Consider the following 27,309-nt stretch of genomic DNA (forward strand, 5'->3'; position numbering starts at 1 on the left):
CTCATGGTGCAGATGAGAGAGATGGCAGGTTGAGGAGCTTAGTTGTCCAAGGCAGACATCATCAGCGCCTTTAAAGTTCTTCCTCTTCACCCTGACTACTGGCACCTTTTTGGTGTCCTATGGAAGGGCACATATTATTTCACCATCCACCTGACCTTCAGGTTCAAGAGCAGCCCAAAAATGTTCAGCTCTATCTGAAGCACTTTGCTAGATCCTGATTAACAACCACACATCATCCACCTTCTAGACGACTTCCTGATCATCACACCACCTTCTTTCCCCCCGTCACATGGTCTCATCACCATGACTTCAGCCTTCCGCAATCTCTAAATTCCTCTCTCCCTGAATTAAACGGAGGGCTCCCCTGCACATCCCTGGAATTTCTCAGCATCACCCTCCACTCCAGCTCACTCTAAGCTTCCCCGCCCACAGAGAAAATCCACTGTACCTCCCTACTCATTTCCAACTTCCTCCTGGATCACAGATGCACCAAATGCCAACTCCTCTCCCTGTGAGGTCACCTCAACTACACCATCCACATGGTCCCTCAGGGTTGATCCTTCTTTTCACACCTCCTTTCGATAGCTAAGTCTGCCCCAAATCTCCATGACCATGTCATGCTGATCGAAGCATGCAAGATGGAGCTAAACCTATGGCACCATCATTTCCTTTCTTCCTGAAATGGTATCTCCTTTTTCTATGACGACTACATCACAAACCCAGAAGACATCCAGCTTTTCACCAATGCAGTCCGCTCCACAGGCCTCAGTGGCTACTACCGAGGTAGGTGGTTCTCAGCTGAATGGCCATCCGAATTCTCATCCCTCTCTCCTTCCTCCACTATTTATGAAATGTACCCCAACATCACAGCAGCCATTCTTTGTGGTCACCAATGGTCCAAGAAAACCATCACAATACACTCTGATAACAGCACTGCAGTGAAAATCATTAGTAAAGGATGGTCCTACTGCGTCATCATGCAGTTCATGCAGATGCTCACCCTGGTTTCAGCACAACCCCAATTTATCATTCAAGCATCACACATCCCAGGTCACAAAAAGACAATTGCAGATTCTCTCTCTCGCTTCTCCCTCCAGAAATTCAAACTCTTTGCACCAGCCTCCAATTCCCTTCTAACGTTCTCAGCCACAATCTTTTACTGACTTACACTCAGAAGCTCCCACGTTTCAACATTAGAAATGATCCAAACAACATCTGAAATACACATGTGCTTCTCTACTGAAGTTATCTCTTGGGGCTCTAAGGCATAGAGATACAGAGAGACTCGACTCCCTCCAGGTTTCATCCTGTCATCCTGACGCAATCTCCCAACCCCTTCATCTACTGTAGCAATGACCCCATTTTCTCCTCTCATTCCCTACCCCTCCACCCCTTTACCCTAATCCTGTCATCCCTTCATCCCTCAATCCCTTGACCCCTCGACTCTCATCTCTTCTTCCCTCCCACAGCAAATCATCTCAGTGTATCGATAACATGTGTTATATGAGTTATTAAAGAACTCACCTTTTTGTGGTGTCTGTGTGTCTTATGGCTGTCACAATATCAGAGTTTGACTACATGATTATCGGGGCCAAAAGAATTGACACTGATATTATTGCCATATTGATAGAACATTTGTAAGAAAACAATTAGAATAATGCTATTAGTCCAATTTATAAAATCTGGTGTCAAATCATCAAAAACTAAAATTGTAAATACTCTGTGGAAAACAATAGCAATAGTATCAGTATTATTAATATAGTTGTTATTATGGTATCGTATAATACATTTTTTCCTCTAATTTAACATGGGAGTTTTTTATTTTATTTTTTCTTTGTCACTGCACATAAACATCAGATGAACAGTTTTGAGGCACAGTGGTTAAAGCTTTTTGTACAGAATAATCACAAAAATTACAGAAAGCTTTTAAAACTATTTAATGGATATTTTTCCATCATCATAGAAAATAGCAGGATATACATTGGTATGGACATACACTGATTGAAAACAGATTAAACAAACTATGTAGAAATTATAAAAATTGTATTTTTTAACGTTCATCCAAATAAAATGTTACTTATTACTTACTAATATCAGATGCAAATATTTATGTGAAGCAGAATATTTTCCACAATGTTCAGGATTAAAATTATATTAATCCATGTTAATCTGTCCCAAAAGAGTAGATTGTTTCTCCCTCTGCTGTTTTCACATTCCTTCTCTCTGCTTTGCCAGCTTTCCTCTTGGTGAAGGTCGGTGCAGCATAAGCCAAATGGTCTTCATCTCTCTGAGAAAACATATGGAATAATATTAAAGACGGCAAATGTTAATGTTCACATGTGCGAACAGCTTTTCCATTGTCATCTTTTCTTTGTATATCTTACCTGCTGACTTTGCTGATCGCAAGCTGTTGCAGCATTTGTTTCAAGAACAGCAGCAGCTGTATTGTAAAAATACAAATGATCATGGTTTAACTTAAGAGATGTTGGAACTTGATTCATGCAAATCAGTACTGCATTTTGATTTATTGAATTTTGGGCTATAAAAACAATGATGCAAATCCTGTGAAGTTAGCTTTTGTAAAAATTATTAATGAATAAGATATTTACAGTTTCCACTAGATTTTTTCTTGATGTTGTAAATCAGGAAGGCAATGATGATCAGACTCAGAGCCAAAGCAGCACACAACAGAAACAGAACTGGATCCTGCCTGTTGATGGCTGAAACAATAAGAACAGGAGCAAATAATGAAAGGTAATAATTTTGATGATATCCTTCCAGTTTTTAAATGAATGATTATTAATGATTTGTATTAAAATGTTCTGCAGTTACCTTCAATCTCCAGTTTTGTTCCATTTCCAAATAATATCTCCCCACATGTGGCCACAGCACAGTAATAAGTCCCAGCATCAGAGGAGCTGACGTTCTTAGAGAAGCTGTAGACACATTTCTGTGGAGAGTGAGTCTGAGGACTCCTCTCACATTCATCACCACTGTTTCCATGAGCGTAAATTAAACTGGGATACGACTCATCTGATCCGGCTCTGAACCAGTACACACTGTGTTCTCTTGGACAGGTTTTATTCTCAGAGTCAGAGAGGACTGAACACTGCAGAGTCACTGAGTCTCCTGGACGGACTGGATCAGATGGAGGGACTTGAAAGACGGCAGTGATATCAGGTTCTGGTCCTGAGAAGTACAAAAATGAAAATCAACATGCTTTACTTATTATAATAAAAAATATAATGGAAATGTACTTTCTTTACACATACATGTATGCAAATTGGATGAAAATGTAAAGGTAATGGTCTTTACCTTTAATCCTTAGAAATGTTGCATTCAAAAATGTCATTTTTAGTTGGTTTATTTTTATACAGTAGTAATGTCCAGTATCGCTGAGCTTTGTCTCATGAATTTGCAGAAGAAATGTTCCAGGTTCTTGTTTTGTTGTCATGCGAGGGGTCTTGTTGACATCTTCATAATCAAAGGAATGTGTTCCTCCCAAGAATTCAGGCATGTTTCCAGAAACTAGTCTGATCCAAAACAAAGTTTCTGTGATCAGTTTTGATGTCTGTCGTGCACATGTCAAATTCACATCATCTCCAACACCAACAGTCTTCATGTCAAAGTTCATATCATCTGAGCAACCTAAAGACAAAATGAAATACAGCAGTGATCAACAACAGAGATAGATTCATATCTGCCCTGTGCTCAAATGATGCGAGAATATGAAAATATATTTATAAGACAAAAGTTGACTTACGCCCCACTGTGAGGATCAGCAGTAAATAAAACACGGTCAGCATTTTCATGTTATTCCACTTGAGACTACAGTAAAATTAGATCCTAATAGAAGATGATTCACTTTAATGTAATCATATCAAGTGGGAGGGAACAAGTTTAGAGCAATCTGATTGGTCCATTGTCATGTAGGCATCTCACCGCACTACCACAGAGGAAATAATATCACAATCTTTCCAACCTAAAGACATGAAACAACATCAATGCCAAGTTTCATTTTGGGTTTCTCTAACTGACACTGACTTTGTGATTTATTTGATCTTGTGTGTGTTCAGCTGATAAGGAACACCTTATGACCCTATGACCTCTTGGGGCTCATGTATCAAGAGAAGACAATGTGCCTTAATACAGCACAGTTATGTTCTAAAATTCTTTAGTGTTTTGTTGTCATTCATAATTATTGGGATTGTAGGATTTCTTGATATCAGGCTACAACCCCAATAAATATAAACAACAAAACAAAATGTGAAATGTGCTGTATGACGGCATATTGCCATCTTCCAGGTGAGCTATTGATGACTTTACATACTGTTGGGAGATGCCTGTAGAAAAAATCCTACATGTGTCTGTAGCAGCGAGTTAAAGAGGAATTAATCGATCTATCTGATTTGTATTTTTATCGTCTTCAAAAAAAGATGTTTTCAGCCATTTGCCACAGTGACCTTAAATGATGTGCGCCCACCATTTCCGATGCTACACATCATCACTGATGACCCGCCCACTCTGCCTGTCAGTCATATCAGCAGGAAGAGTGCAGTGTACAGAGTTGAGGAGGACTGGTAAACCATCCATCCTGTACACTCACTTCACTTCTCTTCAGAGAGCTGTGAAAGGCAGCAGCAGAGCGACTCTCTCACAGTATCACAGGAACACATTCAACTGGAGGCGTTCAGAGTTTCTGACCTGCATATTTTTATCTGAGGGGGTGAACCATGTGAACCTGTGAGAAAACCACAAATAAAATAACAACAAGGTGATTCACATGTATGTACATACATGTACTGTATGTACAGTGCCGGACACCCTCACAATAACAGGGACAGGAACACCTGACAATATAATGTAGTCCAGTACAACACCACAAACTAAAAGGTGTACGGAGAATGAAAATACATCTGTCATCTATCCAGAGGGCCAAAGCTGTCATATTGTGTGTTCGATCAATGTGTTGTGGTTTGTGGCCTTCATCAGGGTCAACATATTTTTGATCACAAGTCAGAACAAGTTGATCTGACACAAGAAAAGTAACAAGTGTAAAATCATATACTTTCAAGTATACTCACAAACACACAGCAATAAAGACACTCACAGTCACCACTGACAAACAAATGATGCATGGAAACTCCAGCACTGATGTGGTCTGTCTTCAAACTAAAGTGTGAATCTAACAACGCTTTTCTACCTTTTCTCACTCTCTGTTTTAGAAGCTGCACTTGACTACTGTCACAACTTTTCTTTTGTTTAATAGGCAAGTGGACAAACATGACAGCACACTGATTCCTTTTATATTATTGGTGTCAGAACATCTACAGGTCTAAATAAAGGGTATAGTATAGTTGGACATACTCACCTAGTCGACCATTGTATGTCCTGACCATTTTTCATCTCACTCTCTAAATGAAGTTGGTGTCATTTTATAGGTTTGACAGTCTTGCTAAAGTCACATTTATTGATTGGACTGGCAGCCTGTGGGGAATTGATCAATAAAGCAATTTTAAAGTTAAAACAAAACACAATCTAATATGTGGATTATATATTTTATAGATGCATGTTGATGCCTTTGGCTGAAACCTGTTGTAGCTCCTCCCTCACTACATATCCTGTTGAAGCTCATAGTCAGGTCTGTTCTGAGTAAACAGCCTTGATTGTTGGTCAAAGGGCTGAGAAACGGCCCACCAGAGCCTTTGTCTGAGTGTAGCTTGTTGTATGTAGCTTTGCTTGTTCTCACATGAGACATGCAGAAAGACTTTACAAGTTTTTAGTATCATAAAAACAAAGGGGTTTATTAATTTAGATCAATATCCCCTCACATTTTTTCATACAGTGTATTTTCTTATTGGTACATAAGATCAATAATAATAAAATAATAAATGATAAAGATCAATATAATTTCTTAGCATTTGTGATAATAGTATACTCATCAGACAGCTGGGAAAATGAAAACAAAAGCAACACTAACAGGTGAGAAAACAGATCTATATGGACATTTGTGGTGGGAAGGACTGTCCCACTTTATCTGAGGTCTGCACAATATGACCACAGTTGACATTTCCCCAGTGGTGATCTTTTGACACACTTGGGGACATGATGAGGTTTAAACTTTCCAGCTTTTGTATTCAAAACCAAATGGTGACCAATAGTGAATAATTCAATAACTTTACTGTTAAAAGCATATACAAAACAATAAGTTGAGCCGATTTAAATAAAACTAGCTTTCTGAGGCCTCTTGTAGCACTTCCATCCTTGCAACCAAACTTTACTCTTTGTACACATCCTGTTGAAGCCCATATGCAAGTCTATTCTGAGCAAACAACTTTGATGGTTGGTCAAAGGGTGGAGAAATGGCCCACCGCAGGCTTTGTCAGTCAGGGTAGCTGTTGCATGCGGCTTTGCTTGTTTTCAAGAAAGACATGCAGGCGGCTTTTAGAAAGTTAAAATTAAAGTGGGTAGTATAATATTTTTATACAGTCCTGACAGAAAGATTGAATGTACCTGCAACATACAAATACAACTATGTGCTTTTATTAGCTTTGTTTCCTTTTACAGTTGTAATAATGTGTAAATTGTAGAGGACAGAAAACAGCTCACTTAAAAAACAACAACAACAAAAAAAAAAAAAAACGTCTATCTTCTGGCACCTCCCACTCTCTGGCTCCACGCACAACAGGGGTGTTAACTGTTTATTCTCTGATTTGCAAATATCTCTGCTCTAACTGGAGTCATTTCTCTCAGTGTTGTCTAAAATATAATTTGAGCAATTTATACCAGAAACCCAAATCTGGTTACAACTTGACCTGCATCCTAATAGCAGAAATGCCAGCAGTCAGGAAGAAACATTATTATTCATTTGGAGGCACCTGACAAATTTAAGTACAATAAGCACTCTGTTTTTAGAGAAATATCAGACACAGTTAGCAAAAAACAAACAAAAAAAAAAAACCCTGAAGAACATAGTGGAGTGTTTATCAGTTTAAGATAAGATTTTTCTGCATGCTGTTTGGGGCTGAGCAGGTAGTGAACGTTGGGGAGAGTGGAAACAGCTGCCTGGTGTGGTCATAAATGACACTATCAAAGTGGTGAGAGTAAACCAAAACAGTAGAGTTGTGGGCTGGAACTTGCTACAAAACTTCATATAAAACTGAGGGGAGCTTGGTTGATGTACAGTGACTTTTTTCACATTGACACATTGTCATTTGATAAATTTAAGGTTAAGAATGTACTTGACGGTGTGTCTATTAGCTCAGTTGGTAGAGCATCCGCCCCATGTACAAAGGCTCAGTCCTTGTCGTAGCGGCCCAGGGTTCAAATCCGACCTGTGGCCCTTTGCTACATGTCATTCCCCATCGCTCTCTCTCTCCCCACATTCCTGTCACTCTTCAACTGTCTCTATCCAATAAACTTGAAAAGGCCGAAAAAAAAAATGTATTTGACATCAAAGCACAAAGACTGAGGATAGAAAGAAACAAGCTTGTTTACATGTTCTATCTCATTAGCTTGGAAGTCAATGAGCCAGCAGTGCATCCAATAGTGTATTTTTAAAGGATGATATAATAATAGTTTGAAGCAGGAACAATCAGCTGATTATTCCTGAAACCTAATATGATGGGTTGTTAAATGGTGATATAAAGTAGCAGTTTGACTATGAGTCAGGAGTGCCAGTCAGTGCAAGTCTGACAAAGAATATTTTAGTTACAAGGACCCATGTTCTTCAGTACATTGGTCCTTTAACAATTACTAACAACCAGGTATTTCAAAAGGCACCAACCAGACAGTCTATCTGTCTATCTCTAATATGTTTGCACGGGGTGTTTTTTTGGGGGGTAACTCAAGTGATGCCTCTTGTATCTAACAGACAAGCTTAGTGATTACCTGAAATACCTTAGCCAGTAGATATTCCGCCACAGTACGTACAGTATGTCCCCTGGATGCCTAGTAGAAGTTGCACAGCCATCGGCCACTATCGGAGCCAAGTTCAGCAGTAGTTCGTAAAACTACTTATCACTGCCAATTAATTGGTGAAACTGATGAATTGATCAACCTCTATTGACAGGACTTCAGAGACAACAAGGATATGGGAATGCTTCCTTATCCCTTTTAAAACAAACAACCCATTTCATGTCAAAAGTAAAATTAGAAAAAAAACTAGGGTTCATTTTAATTAACGCAGATTAATCGGGCTGCGTTCATTAGTGGAATTAGGAAACTTTAGCCCACTCTCTAGCATAGTAGGTGGCGGTAATGCTCCTTAAACGCTTGTTGCCATCCGCCAATAAATCAAAGAAGAAGAATCAGGCTGCGTGGTACCTGCTGGTGCCACTTTTGAGTCGGAAAAACACTCCACCCACACCTGCTTTGTCAATATGATGGAGGCAACATCTGATGCTAGCGTTAGCAGCCAGCGTCCACCTTGGCCATACATTCAGATGCAAACTGATGAAGTCTACTAACGACTGATTAACGAACTGCCTCACTATATGGACTGCAGGCTAATGGCAGTGTTAGAGGACAGGCAGAGGTTTTACAGATAGCATCCTCTGACGGAACAAAGACAGAGATGCCAATCTAATCTGTAACAGCAAATATGTTTTCTAATGCTGACCAAACATAATGAGGAAATGCTGTTAATAAACTTTTCTGGCAGTGTTAAAATGTTAAAAATGTGCAATACACTATCCACTTGGACAGTGTGACCCTGTTATTATAATATAGAACTTTAAATCACAATATTTCCATAACTTTAACCAAAGTGCTTTTGTTGCCTAAATTTAACTAAACAAATATATAATATATATGTATTTATCCCAGCTGCAATGAAAATGGATTGTGTGTTTGGTAAATTTAGGGGGAAGTACTTTTATGTATCAGCCAATCAGGATGATTTCTACATGGAAAACCCACACCACTTTGTGACCAAACCTTCCATTTGCAGTTGCACAAGAGAAGGTTGCTGTTCAACAATGATCTCGATGTTTGATGGAAATTTGGCTGCTTTGATTCTCCTTAGTACAGTATGTAAGTGTAATGCTAAACTAGTGGGAGAAAAATACTACTGTAAGTTTTTACTACACTGGAGCTGTGCAAAACTGGCATGTTGTAACTCTGTTTTTTGTTTCTTTTCTTCAGACCTGATTCAGCCTGCAGAGGTTCCTCACTACCTGTCTTTGACTGTGGCTGAACTTGGTGGGAATGTTACTCTGCAATGTCCAGTTCCTAAGGAGGAAGGCAAATTCTTTCATTGGTATAAGCAGTCTGTTGGACATATGGTCCAAAGAGTCGCTGCCGTAATTCTTGGCTCAATGACAGTCAGTGAACCTATTAACCCCCGTTTTACAATAATAAAAGCAGGTCGTCAGTATCGTCTAACCATCAGAAATGTCAGCAAAGAGGATGAAGCAACATACTTCTGTCAACATGGAGTTGCATATTCACAGAGTTTTGTTAATGGCATTTTCTTGGCTGTTAATGGTATAATATTTTTTACTTTCAGAGTTTGTGCCTATACAAAAAGTCAAACAGATAAGTTAGATTGTGATTTGCTTTGACCTCTTTTTCATCTGAATCACACAGATCCTGATCAGCAGAAATCTGTCAATGTGAAGCAAAGTCAAGAGACGGCATCAGTCCAGCCGGGAGACTCAGTGACTCTCAAGTGTTCACTTCGCTCCAAGAACAAAGCCCGGTGTCCAGGTGAACCCAGTGTGTACTGGTTCAGAGCTGCATCAGGAGAATCTCATCCGGCCATGATTTACACTAACAGCAGTTATGAAGAAGAGGAAAGAAACTGTGTCTACAGTCTGTCTAAAACTATAAGAGACTCCTCTGATACTGGGACTTACTACTGCACGGTGGCCACATGTGGACAGATCCTGTTTGGTGAAGGAACTAAAGTGGAGATAAGTACGTATTTACAGTAGAATTTAAAAGCATTTATGAGTGTAAAATATTTCTTTAGGCTGATCATTATTATATTTAATAGATTATTATATGTGTTTATATGTGTTTATATGTTAACGCAATATATAAAATTATTCTGAAATGACCATCGGCTGACAGATGTAACAATTAATGTTAATGTTAATGTTAATGTTAATCAATGTTGTGGTTGCTGAAAAAAAAGGTAAACCAAAAAAGCATGACATTTTTTAATTTTTATTTCAGAATCAGAATTAGACCCAGTTTACCTCGTGCTCGGAGTGCTGCTTGCCTGCTGTGTGACTGTGATTGTCATCCTGATTTTCTATGTAAAGCGAAGCAGAATTTGTGAATTTTGCAAAGGTAGGTTGATCATACATAGATTTATGCAAAAGATACAACACTGATAACTGCTGACGGCGTTTTACGGGATCTTGCCCTGCACTGTACTGTACAGTTACTGCACAACACAATATCCTGTTTCAAAAGAATACACAATATTTCAAAGGTTCTGAGGACTTTGTTTTTATGAACAGGAGCCATGAGTGCTGCAGAGTTAACTGCGGATCAATCAAATGATTTGGTAAATATGCTTTAGTATATTCTGCTTTCCCTTACGGCTTATAATTTTCATGAAGAAAAAGTTGGGACACTGTGTAGAACATAAATAAAACAGAGTGCAATGACGTAAGTAAGCAAGTATTTTTTGACCTGACTTGTCTATGAATATGAAGCCACATCAGGATGGCAGCATACTTGCTCCAAAGCCTGTATATGTACCCATCAACATTAATGGTGCCTTCACAGATGTGAAAGTTGAACATACCATTAGCATTAACACACCCACACCACAGATGCTGTTTTTTTTTACTTTGTGCTGGTAACAATCTGGGTGGTCCATGATTTACAAAAACAATTTGAAATGTGGACTTATCAAATCACAGCATACTTTTGCCATCAGTACATCTTGGATGAGCTCAGGCTTTATTGTGTTTCTCTACGTTGTTGATATCTCGCTTGCATGGAGTCTTTACTTGCATTAGTAGATGCACTGATGCAACTGTGTTTCCTGTATTTTCTAAAGTTTTTCCAAGCCCATTTTTTAATTCAGGGCTGCCTATGGGACTGGGGTCAAAGGCATTCAAAGCTGGTTTTTGGCCTTTACATGGAAAGATTTCTCTGGAATCTCTGAATCTTTTAATGATATTATAGATTGTAGATGATGTAATCCCTACATTTATTGCAAAAGGGTGTTGAGAAACATTGTTCTTAAACTATTTACCAGCATAGTTTTTCACACTGTGGTGAACCTCACCATTCCTGTGAACGACTGAACCTTTCAAGGATATGAACTTTCATACCCAATTGTGATCCGAACACCTATGAGTTAAACAATTGACTTTACTTTTTTAAATGTGTTGCAGTTATCAATTTCAGAATGAGTGTATATTTAGTAAAACAGTTTAGCTATTTGAACATGAAATATCATTAGCATAACATAGGTCTAAAAGGATTTGCAAACCATTGCATTCTGTTATTAGTTTTGAGACATTTTACACAGACTCTTGCATCTTTTCTGAAACTGTACACAGCATCTAGTTGCTTCTGGTTCTACTGCTGGTCTGATATATACACAGCAAAACTGAAAGAGAGAAACACATTTTTTTTTCCACCATTACCAAGCCACTGAGCTGCAGATGATAATCATGATCAGAATATTAATAATGTGATTTTAATTATACTGACATTTAAAATAAGTAGTAATAGAGTTGTCATATTCAAGTAAACTAAACAGCATCTGTTTCCTCATCTAAACTGTAAATGCGTCAATAACAGACTGATACTCTTACATTTTTTCAGGATGGTGAAGCAGAGGCAGTGAACTATGCAGCACTGCATTTCTCCACAAGAAAACTGAAAAGAGGAAAGACCAGAGAGTCGCCACAAGAGTGTGTGTACTCTGTTGTTAAAACAGATTACCAAAATCAGCAACACCCCTCTTCATAGGCGGAGCAGGAGCAGTGAACTCCTCAGGGGGCCTCAGCTTAGCTTATGTTTCAGATAGTCTCCCACAGTGACATGAAGCAGCTGTTCATATTTTCTGAAGCATTGCATTTGGCAGATTTTATAGGAGAGGAGAGCGTTTCACTTGTTTTGTTTATTGATTGCACAACATACATGCCAGTATTCTGTAGGGTCAACATGTGTGTGGAACTTTTGTTTTCTGTTGTTTTGTTGACATAAAAACTTCCAAACCAACTTGTTTCATCTTATGTGAAATAACTCCATCCTCTATCATCATTAATAATAAAAAAAAAAAACTACTATCCATTCATGTAACAGATTCTACATCCCAATTTCTCTTTCTCAGTATGACTCTCATACCCAGATTTCTTTCACACTACAGCAAATGTAGTAAGGGATAATACCTGACGAGGTATCCATTATCATTAATTAATGGACGACGGGGTATTCAAAACAATCTGACGTGCAGCATAACCTATTGATTCCCAGTTATGGAGATCTCAAAGGGCATTAATCCACTTATACCGTTGTCACTTGTCAAAGAAAAAAAAAAGACTATTAATGTATTCATTTTTTTTGCAATCAAAAGATTTTTTACAAGCCATGACTCTGTTTTCTTGTTAACACCTGAGGATTTAATACATGCAAATATAATTTCATCCCATAATGTTCTTATGCAAAGAAAACGTTGGGAAGAACTACACTCAGTGTTGTAAATAGGTGAACAGACAGATTTACTGGAACCACTCCAGTTCCTGGAATTAAGTATTCAGCCAGACCTCGGTATACCAGAGGTTAACTGTTAGTCTAACAATGAGGCTCCTGCTGTGACAATGCTGTTTGAGTGACATTTTGCTGACATATGGTCATATACTGTACAGCACCAGGGATTGCTGTAGCCTTTAAAGGATCAGTGTGTAGGACAGTGGCATCTAACAGTGTACCTTAACCACTCCTCTACTTCCTAACATGGAGGAGACACTACACTACATGTAAAAAATGCAAAAAGGCTGTACTACCTAGAACCCACGTTCTTTGTCTGTTCTCGGCTACTGTTGAAAGATGTAAAAGGCTCATTCCAAGGTAATAAAAACATTTCAGGTGCTTAAACACTAATGAAAACATCATTATGCATATTATATTCAATTTCTGTCATATTCTGTAAACAGAGGCTCCTAAATCTGACACACTGGATCTTTAAAACTTCAGTAGTTTTCTTCCAATGAATTTCAGATAAGAGATAATACTGGTAACAATGATACAAGTAAAATAAAAGTGAATAAAAGTAGAAAGCTGAAATACAATACAATAAAGTGAGATTGAAAAAAGAATAACATGAGACAGAAGCTATTTTTAAAGTTTAATAAAATTGCATACAATAACATACAAATCTGCTCTATAAATCCATTGTCCTGTTTTCTCCTTTGTTTTGAATTATTTTGTCAAAAGATTTATATTTTATTTGAATAAAGCCAATCAAATCTTGCATAAAGCCATAACATCAGGAGTTGAACACATATTCGCTTTCCTGTCTTATCTAACTTAACATATCAATACAGCTGTTGTTCTGCACCTTAGCTTGTTGAATGAAAAACATTAGCTGGTAAAAATGGAACTGCTAATCATTTTGCAGGCTTCACTGATTATGCATCTATCGTCTTCTTGTCTTCAAACGAAGACCATCTGATGATACCACACTTATTCTTTAACTGTGATTTAAAATGTGGACAATGTCAAATCACATAAAAATAAAATGACTGTTATAGGTGTTAATGACCAGACCCATTTTCCACTTCCAATTATGTCCATAATCAACAGAATTGGACAAGCTGATTGTTCATCATCTAAAACATTTCTTTTTCCAGGTCAAGTGATCTATAATAACCCAGTTTACACAGAGAATTTTGTCTGAGCTGCTAATCCAACTGAAAAGCTTTGACAGCAGCGTAGATCCTCTCTCTCTCTGCTGATTTTGCGTCCGCCATTCCACCACTGCCAGTTTTCATTACGGTAAACACGACAGAAGAGTAAACCCACGTGTCCTCATTCCTCTGAGGAAATATATGGCAGATTTTGTGAGTGACTTTCATGATAAATGCTTTAAAAAAGAAATCAGGAATCTAACTGTGTTTTAGACGGTTCATCTTACCTTAAACTGCTTTAAATCACGATTTTGCAGTCCACTAGTGCGTACAGTGCCTGTTCACCAAACAAAGAAGCGTATTATAAAATACTGTAAAGAAAGGCAGTAACAATGAATAAAGATCAGTAAAAAGGGATTCACTAATTTGACTTAAAGATGAGTAGAACAATGTACAAGTAATGTTCCCTTACCAGTGTAACAATTACAGACCTTCCCGGAATCAAGGATGAAAGCTATAATAATCAGGCTTATAACTAAAGAAGCACCAAGTGGAAACAAAATCATAGTTGTCCTCTTCGAATCCCTCATGTTGACTTCATATTCTTCAACATTGTTTCCTGGAATGTTAGTAAAGTTCAGATGACATTCATCTGATTCAGATCTGAAACAGCACACAGTCTGTTCTTCTGGACCTGTTGTGTTCTCAGAGTCAGAGAGGACTGAACTCTGCGTCACAGTCACAGACCCTCCAGGACGGACTGGATCAGATGGAGGGACTGCAGTCGTATCAGGTTCTGGTCCAGGGAAATTAAAATCATAAAATTAAAACAATCCTGTGAATTATGTGTGAACTTTATATGATCAAGTAAGGCAAGAGGTATGTAAGTTACTTTTTGCTGACATACCTTCAACTTTCAGGTCTGCTCCTTTCAGAAATGTCAAGATGTTTTGCATTTGCATGCAGAAGTAAACTCCAGTATCACTTAGCTTTGTGTTTTTAATACGCAGAACAAATGTTCTTGATTCTTCTGTGGTTATAATGCGAGAATCGACACCCTTAGAGTTAAGTGCTTTTCCTAAGACTTCAGGAAGGTTTCCAGGAATGAGCCGGATCCAATACATGCTTTGAAAAGACTTGCAGGGACATTTTAGTGTCACATATTCTCCAACACCAACAGTCGTTGTCTCAAAGATCTGATCATCTGTGCATCCTGAAAAAAACATGTTACATTCTTCTAAATTCCTGTAAGAAGATGACAATCCTTTAAATGTGTATCTGGAATAAATCTGAATTCATATACTTACGCCCCACACTGAGCATCAGCATGAAATACAATATAATCAGCATTTTCATGTTATTCCACTTGAGATCACTGAAATTTAGACTGCGTCAGAAGATGATTCGTCTTGATGTAATGATTTGAAGTGGGAGTGAACAATTTTAGTGCAATCTGATTGGCCCCTTGTTATGTTGGTGATTTCCTGTACTACCACAGGGGAAATAATGCGAACCATCTTTCCAACCTAAACACATGCTCATCTAGTTAATATTGATAAAATTTGTTTAGGCTTTGATTGTATCCAGGTAAACAATCTGAGTGAAAAGCAAAAGAGGTGGAGCATACCATTTAAAAAAAATCCTTTTCATGTGGTTAAGCCAAATCCCACAAAGTGTCAGCACACTGTATGTGTCGTACTGAAGTGCATACACTTGCACAGACTGCATGCAAGTCCACAGCTGTTCACATCTATTCTAATATAATCAACCCTTTACTGTTGAGAACAGCAGCAATGAACCAAAACTACTCTGAAGCAACCCTCTCTTTTGTTGGAGGTCTTTCTGGGGAGACCTTCAACACAGCGTTGCTTAGCCAGAGGTTTGTGAATGTCCTCACATCCACCTAGCACCTCTAACTCTGGGCAACTCTGGTTCTGGATGCAGTGCTATGTGTACAAGTGAATGCAATATATCTAGTTGGTATTGCCCCCACCTCCTCCACCACCAGCTCCAATTCCTTCCTGTAAGTGAGGTGACACTAATTTGCTACAACGCCAGGAATCAGCACACCTAGGTCCCGCCCTTTACTTGCCACCTGACAGGCAAAGCACCAGACCCCTATGCCTCTCCTTGGTGGCATATTGTTGGCTGTGCCCACCGAGCCCCATGGATTTAGGCCTGGCTACCAGACGCTGAGCTGAGGTGGTTCAAATATGTGATAAGGGTGCTTCCTGGCCCTTTTCCAGCATGTCCAACTGGTAGGAGTGCATAGGACAGATCCAGAACTCTGGAGGGACTAGGTAGCACACCTAGAAAACCTTGGAAAAGCTGGAATATGTTACTGGGGATAGGAACATGCCACCAGGACCCAACCACGGATAAGAGCAGAAGGAAATAGATGGATGGATAAGTTTAAGTTTTGATTTGAAATGGGGAATCCCAGTGAACCTGGTAGAAAACCATCAGATAAAGATTTGAACCCAAGACCTTGTCATGAGGGCGCATCATATCTCATAGTTAACAGTGTACAGGGTTTTTATTTTTCTAATCAAAGTTCTCACCAAATATGGTGGGAGTGTCTTGTTCACATACATACAAGGTGTACAGAGACGGAAAATAGATGAAAGAGACAAAACAGCAGATTTGTCACGTGTTGTTGTTTGTGGCCTTAATCAGGGTCATCATATTCTTGACCACAAGCCAAAACATGTGGCTCTTACAATGAAGTTGTTCTTAACACTGAAAGTGCTGCTTGAGGTTTGACATACTGTTAAAACAATGCTGTGCCGAGACCCCTGTCCATAAATATAATACAGAAAGGCGAGACACAGAAAAAGTAACAACTGTAAAATGTCATGCAGTAAATACTTTCATTTGTGTCCTGCTTTGTACTTTGACACACACACAGATAGACAGGTAAACACACACTTACAGTCACTACTGACAAACAAATGATGCATGGAAACTTCAGCACTGTTGTGGTCAGGCTTCAAACTGAAGTGTGAAGACAAGGCGGTCTTTCTACCTTTTCTCACTCTCTGTTGTAGCCTCAGGAAGCTGCACACTGCTGTTCTATTGGGCGTTGATGTTAGAGCGGGGAGGGGCTAAGCAATCCACAGTACCGCCCCTGTCAAGAGCAGGACTCTGAACTGTGAAGTTTGTCTGAATATTAAAAAAAGGGTTGATGGCCATTTGGAGAAATTTCTTGTTCTTTGAATGAACACCTTAATCAGCAAGAGAAAACACATTATGTGTTCAGCTTTAATTAGCCCTCTGAAATCTCTTGTATCTTTTCCTCCTTGCAACGTGACCCTCACTGCATCCTGTTGAAGCTCATAGTCAGGTTTGTTCTGAGTAAACCGCATTGATGGTTAGTCAAAGGTCTGAGAAACGGCCCACCACAGTACATGTCAGTAAGTGCATGTGGCTTTGCTAGTTCTCACTGGCAACATGCAGAACACCTTTAAAAAGTGCTGAGACCAGAAAGACAGAGTTTCATTCCAGGAGTTAAACATATTATATTATATTATATTATATTATTTATATTATATATAGTATCTTATATTCTATTATATTATATTATATTATATTATATTATATTGCTTGAGACTTATTGATTGATTGTGTTTCCAACATAAAATACACACTACTTTGGGACTAGTGTTTATTTATTAACATAGTTAGAGATACAGTCACATATCATTTTATCTTTATCTTAAGGCCTCAGCTTAGTTAGGAAGGACATGTGTAACATGTTATGTATATTACTCCCAACTGACTCTTGATAGTGACAGGAAGTGTTTTTTTTATTTGTCAGTATGTGTATATTTTCTAAAAAGGTTTATATTTTCTAAAACAGTTTAGATTTTCCAGAAAAATTTATCACTTAGCTGATCTTTAGTTGCATTGTAATTGTCACAATATATGTTCCAGTATTTCTGTAATATGTTGTCAACATGTGCGTAGTCCTGTGTTTGCTTTAGTTACTTTTTTGACATAAAAACTGTAATTGGGTGTGAGGTTGGTCCCAAGAACAGCACAGGTAGTGTGACATACAAAATCGATAAAGAATCGATAAGAGTTGGAATTAGAGTACTTTGTTTGGATTAAAGTATAAACTATAACAATTATAAAAATTTGTTGTTGCATGTTTCGGCACAGTGGTGCAGTGGTTAGCGCTGATTTCTGTGTGCAGTTTACATGTTCTCACTGTGTCTGCATGTCTCTGGCTTCCTCCCACAAAAAACAGGTTAATCGGTGTCTCTAAATTGTCCATAGGTGTGAGCCATAGGTGGCTGACCCCGCCTCTCACCCGAGGTCAGCTGGGATAGGCTCCAGTCCCCCTGTGACCCTGATGAGGATAAGCAGTTACAGATAATGGAGATAGATGGATGGAGTTATTGCATTATTTGGGACCTCCCACATTCTCTGTCTGTGTTGAAAATTCAAATCATGTGCTCTTCTCCCATCACTGCCATCTATTGGTGAAAACCAGATTACTTAACAAGCAGCAGGAAAACTTTAAGACAAACTTTTTTTTTTTTGTCTAGCCCAATTTAAAACATTTTTTTTCTTAGAACAATAATGACAGAGATCATTACAAAGAATCATAGAGGATGTCAGAGGAGCCAGGAGTGGACAACTAATGGATAACCTCAGATGCACCACAAAGACCCGCCACTCAGTCATCTTTAGTGAAACAGAAAGAAGACAACAGCAGACAGTGTGGGAAGACGGTTAGGACACCCTTTAACTTTAGACCTTCTTGTTGTGAGGCAACATGTTAATCACGGAGACACCCGACGATAGATAGCTTTAACAATAAAGCCTTTTATATGCACAGGTTAAGATATGGACATTGGCACAGACACATTGAAACAAGACACTTGTGTGTACGCCTCACATTTCACGATTAAATACAATCCAGTACAACACTAGCTCAAACTTAGCAAAAGATCAAAGGATTGCAGTGCTTGACACTATTTTGTATCATGCCTTACAGATAAATATGCATTATATATATATAGTCTTATGAATGTGTTTCACACGTCAGTAACCAGTTTCAAAGAAGTGATGAGTGGAAAGTTGAGCATAGTTGTGGTTGGGCTGCCAAAATAAGGTGTGATTTCACAGCTACTTTTCATCAAGTTGAGGAAGGGGGTGGGGGTGGTCAGCATGTCAATGTTTAAACCTACTGCTGCAAAATGTCTTATGCTACATGCTTTAGTTTTTCATGTCCTTTTAGAGGGGCTCGTCGGCATATACATCAGAGTGAAATATGCAGTTCAAAAAGCATATGAAAAGGTGACTTATCTTTGGCACAGATGTTTCCAGAGAGACTTGAAGTGGCTGCAGGGCAGATGGAAACTGTGATCACGTTGTCACTGTGTGTGTGGTCAATGTGGTTGACTCAAAAGCCCCCCCTTTTCATTTCCTTTTCAGTGTGATGCACAGTGCATGCAGCAAACTGATGAAAATAGAATGAAAAAATAGAATAAAAATATTAGAATAGAACGTGTTTTGTGTTGACTTCAAGCAGATCTAATGTCTAATGATTATGCAAATTGTGGTTTTGCAAATGCATTCTCATACTGTGTGTATTTCTGTATTGTCAGTAAAGAAAGCTTGGCTGTTTCTCTTCTTAACTTACTATAGGCTTAACCAAATCTATACTGTACTGATTAAGTACAGCTTCCTGCAATTCATCTACACTATAAATGAGCACATATCAAAGCAAGTAAAATCACAGCACACGTAAACAATTAGGTGTATGAACTAAATTAAATATTATCTTTCTGATGCATCTTGTAACACTTCCCTTGTTTGAACCTCACCACATATCCTGTTGAAGTCCATACCCAGATCTCTTCCGAGAACAGCTTCAGCAGCTGGTCAAATGCTGAGAAATGGAAAGCCACAGCTTTTGTCTGTTGCCTGTGGCTTTGTTTGTTGTTTATAGTGTGTTGTGAGACTATAAAGACAGATTAATGTAGGTGTTTTAGTATTTATTTAGTATTTTTCAAACATTCTTTTAAGAAATTTAATGTACTTTTGTACATTTCACAAACAGGATGTGTGATTTCAAACCAGTACAAATCTGCCATGCCCAATTTTACAAATTGGAAACATGAAGGTAACAAATTATGAACAGTGTTTTACCCTATTCAGACCATAAGCAAATTTGCAATACACAAAAACCCAAACTGTAATAATCTTTTGTTATAGGTTAATTTGACACTTGAGATGGGCAGGAAATGAAGGGTAAGAGAGACATGCAGCAAATGTCCATGGCTGGAAAGAGGGGCAGTGCAGTTCTTTGGTATCCAACATTAGCACAGGACACTGATGAGTGATGCTGGATGTGATCAGAGGTTTTAAGAAAAAAATCAAGTCACACACTGGGACTAACTGCACACAAGAAGAGAGGGTGAGATGTTACTAAAAATTCATTTAAAGTAAACTACGGGTCCCAGAAGTGTCGTCTTGATTATGGTGAAATTACAGTAATTGGTAATCCCATCAATTCTATACCCCTATGCAAATTTGACATAGCCAGGCTTACATTGCGTAACTCAGGTCAGAGTGAACGGATATCAAAACAGTGGTTATCAACTTTGTTAACCCAGGCTTTCCTTAACACCACGGTTCTCAAAGTGTGAGGCGCGCCCCACTGGTTGGGGATAGAGATGTGCCGAACAGAAGGAAATTTTCCTTTTTATGCCTATCTTTATTCAGACATCCGAACACTCCTGGAAGTTCCGTGTCTCACGCATATTGATAGCGGCTCCCTGATGCACGCAAATGAGATCCAACCTCCCGGAATCTGGAGCAAGGCTGCGCACTAGACTAGAGAGTGACTGCGCATGTGTGTTGTGCGACTATAAATGCAGCGTGTTTGAGAGCAAAGCGTCCTTATAGCTGTGTGTTGCCGCTTATTAGACCGATTGCCACCCCCCCACCCCTGGGGGCGACACCAAGTATAACAGCCCCCCCAAAACAATCTCCCTGAAATGACTTTTTGCAGGTTGGGATGCCTGCTTTATCAATGCCTTTCTCTAATGGCAACAAAGATCATACATTCAAAACAAAACACACACAAACAAAGTAATCATTAATCTTCATGCATTCTCTATTTTTGAACTTGAACATGCAAGGTATAAGACAACTGCGCTTTTATTTTTTCCTACTGTTGAACTTGGTTTAATTTGATGTTACTGAGTTAGAATTTAGATACAACATGATGTTACTTGAAAATGTTAAGCTTGGTGTATTTCATTAACATTGAATTAGGGTGATGGGGGCAGGTGTGGCTTGGAAATTCCCCCTTGTGCAAAGTGGGGAATGACTGACTGTGGTCGACTGGTATTATTTAACCAGTCGACCACATAAAATCAGGAACGATCATATAGACGTAATACTATGATGTCTACAGTTGCTATGCCTTGATAATTTGCCATGCCAAAAAAAATTAACACAAAGAATACAGTTTGCACTGCATCATTTAGTGACATCACTTACATAAGGCTTAACAAAGTAAAGTAATACATAGCATTTTTCTGAGCTCCCTCTGGATGTCAGAGCTCCACACCCCATCTCTGAGCTGAGCCCAGTCACCCTACAAAGAAAACTAATTTTGGACGTTTGTATCTTCAATCACATTCTTTCATCTGCCACTACTGAGAGCTCATCGCCATGGGTCAGAGTTGGAACATAGAGCTGAGATTCACCACAACAGTCCCGTATTACTTCTAACACTGCATCAATCTGCCTTTCCATCTTGACGTCCATTATACCCTCACTCGTGAACAAGATCCTGAATTTTAACTGCATGACTTGTTGACCAATGCAGTCTTAACTCATATCTGCAGCGTTACTCAGTATTGAAGTAATTCCTAGAGATACAGCTGATGCCAAATAAAGTCCTGACACATCACTTTCAGAAGAATCAAACCATAACCTGCTTAACATTGTTATTGCTGATTACTGTAAGTTTAGCAATTCTTCACTTCTCAATTGTCAGGCCGGACTCAGAAACAGGACTTAGGCGCAGAGGTGTCAGTGAGCTTATTTATTGAATAAACAAAAAAACCTTGACAGAGTGAGGCTTGGGCAGGCTATGAAAACAGGCCTAAACTATGGAAAACAAAAATCACTCCAAAGGAGGAAAAAAAAACTCTAAACTGCTTTATAAAAATGATCGAAATCAAAATCACTCACAACGAGGAAAATCAAAATGCTGCAAAACACTAACTGAAAATCTCTCCTGGGAGGCTGAAAAACAACTAAACTAAGCACAAAGACACAAATGATATACTAAGAAAATTACAACAAAAAAATCACTAAATTGAGGCAAAAAACAAGGAACACTCACGCAACAAGGCTAAGGCTGTGGACAGGCAAGAAAGAAGGCTTAGGTGATCAATCGTAGGACGAAACACTTTGGCACAAGACAAAGGGAGACGTAGACAATATATACACAGGGTAATGGGGAACAGGTGGAAACAATCAGGGCAGGGAAGACAATCAGACTGGCGACACATGAGGAAGGGCAAGTGACCTGAAACGAGAGGGCAGGTAAATATCAAAATAAAACAGGAAATGATGACAGAACAAAAACCCAACTTTACCTCACTGAGGGGACGAGATTGTAAGTTAAGGAAGTGTGAACTGTCTGAGTTTCAGCCAATCACTGATGACTTCTAGTTTGTAAACCTAGATAACCTCGTGACAGGCATCAGTTGTACAAGAGAAGGTTACTATACCACGTGATCGTAAGACTGGCTGCTTTGATTCTTCTCAGTGCATTGCGTAAGTACACTTCTTGTCTACTTTGAAATGAGTAGTATTGTAAAATATAGTTTGTGTAAAAAGAAAAACACTTTAGGCCACATTTAGATCATTTATACAGACCACAAACTGACTTCCTGCATATCTGAATAGTTTTGTCCTGTTGTTTAATAACTGATATTTTTTCTCTCTTTTCTTCAGCTCAAACCAAAGGCATTCCTCAAAAGATCCCTTCGATTGTGGTGAAACCTGGTGATAATTTGACTTTAACATGTCCAATCTCTGGAGATGAAGCTGGGCTGTTACTGGTTACTAATTACTGGTATAAGAAGATGTTTGGATATATGATCGAAACTGTTGCAGTAGCAACTCTTTACAAAATGTCACTTCAAGGACAATTTGACAACCCAAGATTTAACGTCACAAAAAGTGGGGGTATGTATTTTCTTAACATCAAAAATGTTAGCCACGAAGATGAAGGAACATACTTCTGTCAGTCAGGGCCAGCATACGCAATGACCTTACAAACGGCACAGTTTTGACTGTAAAAGGTAAAGTATGTTCATTTTTGTGTATTGTTTGCTCTGGCTGTGTCAACACCTGAACTATCTATTCTTTCTGTCTCTTTGTGAATGGCACAGATCATAAAAATCAGCAGAAATCTGTCCTCGTGGAACAAATTCCAAAGACAGAGTCAGTCCTGATGGGTTATCAAATGTCTCTTCAGTGTTCACTTCTCTCCAAGAACAAAGCCCAGTGTCCAGGTGATCCCGATGTGTACTGGTTTAGAGCTGGATCAGGAGAATCTCATCCAAGCATTCTTTACACTTAATCGCAGCAGTGATGAACAGAGCAAAGAGCTGTGCCTACAGTCTGTCCAAACTGTAGAGACTCCTTGATACTGGGATTTACTACTGCGCTCGGTTACATGTGGACAGATCCTGGTTGGTGAAGGAACTAAAGTGGAAATAGGTACATATTTTAAAGTCTTCAATGCTGAATTGTGATCTTAATATTTCCAAACCCTTAAAGGTGGATATTTATAATAATGTTATTTAAATAATAAAAAAAACATTGTACTTACACGTCATATCAATATAAAATAATAAAATATAATAATGACAGTGCTATAAAGCAATTGCTGAGATATCAGAATGTGATGATTGCTAAAACTAATCAGACAAGGCAGAAAAGAAAAAAAACATGAGCAGTCATCAGTTATTACGAAGTAAACAAACTTTTGGGTTTGTTTAACTTATGTGGAAGAGAAAAAGGTTAATGATATTATTATTATTATTCTAATTATTATTCTAATTATTATTATTATTATTTTTCCTGCAAATAAAGTGGTAATGGATGTGGTTAAACTGTCAGTTCTTTAAAACAATATTTTTAATTACATATAATTTGAGGAACTAAATAATATCTTCAACAGTCATTAAGCAGATAAAGTGAAGAGTAAAGAGTTGAATATCTGCTGAAATTTTCTTATCATTTCAGGACAATGGATGGAATGGAACCCAGTCATTATAGTCCTCGGGATACTGTTGGCTCTCTGCGTGATTGTGATAGCCATCCTTATTTTCTCTAAAGGTACATTTCGTAACACTGCAAGATTTTTTGTTCGTTAAACTATCCAGGACAGATGTCACAGAACTCCTTGTTTCACAGATTACAGATTATACAGATCATTATGGCATTTCAAAAATCAAAATCAAATTTAACTGGAACTTGCATGTGACAATCATTTGCTACCACTGTTTAAGCTGTGCTAGAAAATAATGTGAAATAGGTCCCTAGGACAGCAATGGCTTGGCTGCATGTCAGATGTCAGGTCTATCTTGTACTTTTTGATTGTATTTTTAAAACACATAAAACCATAAATTGGTCCCATTAACCTTAAGTCTTGTATCAAATATGTTTTTGGACTAAAGACTGGTTTGTGTGAAGACTTAAGTTTTCCGTCTTTATGTCCTGTATTAATCTAAATCTGAACTATAATTTTTAGGATGGTGACACAGAAGCATTGAACAACTCTACCACTGGATTTCTCTGCAATGGAAAGCAAGAACAATGATCTTCATCGGCCCCAAATCCCTCACCAAAACCGCAGACTGCTTCCGCCTCAACATTGACAACTCCACCCTGTCTCCATCCCCCCACAGTCGCAACCTCGGAGTCATCTTTGACAATAACCTCTCCTTTGAACATCACATTAACCAAATCACCAGAACTGCCTTCTTCCATCTCAAGAACATAGCCCGACTTTGCCCATCAGTGTCCTTCCCCACTGCTGAAACCCTCATTCACGCCTTCATCACTTCCAGAATTGACTACTGCAACAGCATCCTCTATGGCACACCATCCAAAACTTAAAAAAAAACTCCAAAACTCTGCTGCTCGTCTGCTCACCCACACCCGCACCCGTGATCACATCACTCCAGTCCTCCAGAAACTTCACTGGCTCCCAGTTCCACAGCGTATTCAGTTCAAAATCCTCCTCCTCACACACAAAGCCCTCCATAACCAGGCCCCTTCTTACCTCACTGACTTGCTCCATCGCCACAACCCATCCCGCAGCCTCCGTTCATCTGATGCTAACCTCCTGACTCCTCCATCTAGGACCAAGCACCGAACCTGGGGCGACAGAGCCTTCTCTGCAGCTGCCCCCTCCCTCTGGAACTCTCTCCCCAAACACATCCGTGACTGTACAGACCTGCACACCTTCAAATCTCTGACAAAAACACACCTTTTTAAAATTGCTTTTAATGTTTAAATGTCTAATATGTTTTTAGTGCACTGTCTTTATTTGTTATGATGATTTAATGTTCTTCTCTGTAAAGTGTCTTTGAGTACCCTGAAAAGCACTTCCAAATAAAATGTATTATTATTATTATTATTATCTTCTGATCTCAGAGAACGAAGACTTCTGTTTAGGAGAAATCAATCTTCTGATCTCAGAGAACGAAGACTTCTGTTTAGGAGAAATCAACCGATTGTAAAGGAAAAAAAATCTGCTCTTTCTAAGAAAGCCATTCCAACATGTATGACATTAATAAAGTGTGTTCCTGTTAACTTCAGAAGAAATTAGTTGTTTAATTCAGGCTGAAATTTTGTTTCTCTGACAGTACAAAAAACACCTTTGTGGGTGTAAAGAGAGGAGAGCAATATATGTAGCTGATGTACAAACATGAGGTCTTCACAGGTCCTAGGGTTGGATCCGCGTTTCATATGGTCAATTATATTATAGGTCGCATCCCGCACTTGTTTGATGTTGTGTGTAATACACAGGTAAAGACCCAGCTGTGCAGACACCGATGATCAGTATGGAAGAAGTTACATTAGTTTCTTAGAGCACATATGGTAGCAAATTGGCAATACTAATGTTAGTAACAAAAAAGCAATCGTTACTATAGTTCAAAAGGGCAATCAGTCAAAATTATCTTTATTATGTTAGCTGCAACAAAACTGCAAGGCTGATTCAGTCAGTCATGACAGCAAGTGGACTGCAACCACACACAAAAAACAACAATAGTGGATTAGCCATGTTGAAAACCTGAATTATTTTATCTAATTTCTTGGCAAGAAAGATAGATTATGTGTGTCACAGCTAGACACAAGTGGGAAGGCTGCAAACATCATTTTAAATAAGAAGTAAAGTTTTGTTTTGACAACTGAACTAAATTATTGATAACTTGTTAATAGCAATCAGTGTAAAATCGGTTTCCCAGCGAGGTGTAAGTCTGACATTTCTCAGTTCTTCGTGGATCTAGGTCCCAGCTTTCAAATAATAGACAGGTCTGGTTCAGATCTAGGGATCTGTCAATCAAAGCAGTCATGTTGTTAACTATGCATAACGTTAAGCCTTAATATAATCTGAACAGATGAGTTATATGAATATGCACCCGTGGTACAGTTCAATAGTGAAATTAGTTACCAAAAGACCAAAACTGTTTTTTGTACCAGGCTGTAACATGTTTATTTCTGCTGTGAAGTTGGACATTTTAATGTAGTGGCTAATGGAGATTAATATGTTCTGTAGCCAGCCTCAAGTAGCCGTTTGAGGAACTGCAAGTTTTGGCACTTCTGCATTGGCTTAATTTTATAGCCACACAGGGTGCTGTTTGGTTCAGGCACAGATTTTTCGAACGGTGAAAACCTCTAGTACACACCTCACAAATCTCACCATCCTGTGTGAAGCAAGCTGATTGGCAGATCAAAATTTTTGAGGGGAAAAACACACATTATACACAAATCTATGGCGGTACAAAAGTACAAAGTCATGTGACTATCTCTAAATTAACCCCCATCTCAGCATATTTGCTAATACCATTCAGAGACATCTGCGTTTCTAGAGAAGCATGTTCCAGTCTAATCTTGCATTTGCTAATTTTGCTTTGTTTGAGAAACATGTACAGTATATTTCTGTTTTCTGTTCTGTATGTTTCTGTTATTGCCTTTTCTGTAAGTAGAGCTCCATACATTTGTACACAAAAACTGTAAAAAAAATATCTATAAAATAAATAAATAAAACTTTTGTGTTGATATAAAACTAGGCTGTGTTTGGAATAGACTTGTATTTATACAACACTTTTGAGGTCAATGCACTTGACAACACTTCAGACACTGATGCTAACAAAGCATCACACTGTCACTTGTGAACGAAATCCTGACATACTTACATTTCTTTGGTTGGGGCCAG

At 38.5% G+C, this 27,309-nt stretch overlaps 3 protein-coding genes and 1 pseudogene across 3 annotated transcripts; 2 read left to right on the top strand and 2 right to left on the bottom strand.

The window, feature by feature from the left end:
* Nucleotides 1-1,940: 1,940 nt before the first annotated feature.
* LOC109138415 (uncharacterized) lies at nt 1,941-3,812 on the bottom strand. Its single transcript, XM_019258442.2, has 6 exons — nt 3,764-3,812; nt 3,316-3,648; nt 2,833-3,189; nt 2,610-2,720; nt 2,385-2,440; nt 1,941-2,287 (listed from the first exon to the last, which is right to left on the bottom strand). The coding sequence occupies exons 1-6, from the start codon at nt 3,810-3,812 to the stop codon at nt 2,165-2,167; spliced, it is 1,029 nt and encodes a 342-aa protein (XP_019113987.2). The 3' UTR covers nt 1,941-2,164.
* Nucleotides 3,813-8,962: 5,150 nt separating this feature from the next.
* On the top strand, nt 8,963-10,448 carry LOC104934722 (uncharacterized). Its single transcript, XM_019258441.2, has 5 exons — nt 8,963-9,033; nt 9,145-9,486; nt 9,589-9,918; nt 10,180-10,296; nt 10,423-10,448. The coding sequence occupies exons 1-5, from the start codon at nt 8,979-8,981 to the stop codon at nt 10,446-10,448; spliced, it is 870 nt and encodes a 289-aa protein (XP_019113986.2). The 5' UTR covers nt 8,963-8,978.
* Nucleotides 10,449-13,335: 2,887 nt separating this feature from the next.
* On the bottom strand, nt 13,336-15,337 carry LOC109138418 (uncharacterized). Its single transcript, XM_019258445.2, has 5 exons — nt 15,128-15,337; nt 14,728-15,033; nt 14,293-14,616; nt 14,108-14,157; nt 13,336-14,009 (listed from the first exon to the last, which is right to left on the bottom strand). The coding sequence occupies exons 1-5, from the start codon at nt 15,174-15,176 to the stop codon at nt 13,875-13,877; spliced, it is 864 nt and encodes a 287-aa protein (XP_019113990.2). The 5' UTR covers nt 15,177-15,337; the 3' UTR covers nt 13,336-13,874.
* A 6,175-nt stretch (nt 15,338-21,512) lies between these two features.
* LOC104928703 (uncharacterized) lies at nt 21,513-23,614 on the top strand (annotated as a pseudogene).
* The last annotated feature ends 3,695 nt before the right edge of the window (nt 23,615-27,309 follow it).

This window comes from Larimichthys crocea, chromosome I, assembly GCF_000972845.2.
Source record: "Larimichthys crocea isolate SSNF chromosome I, L_crocea_2.0, whole genome shotgun sequence".
Taxonomy (NCBI): Eukaryota; Metazoa; Chordata; class Actinopteri; family Sciaenidae; genus Larimichthys; species Larimichthys crocea.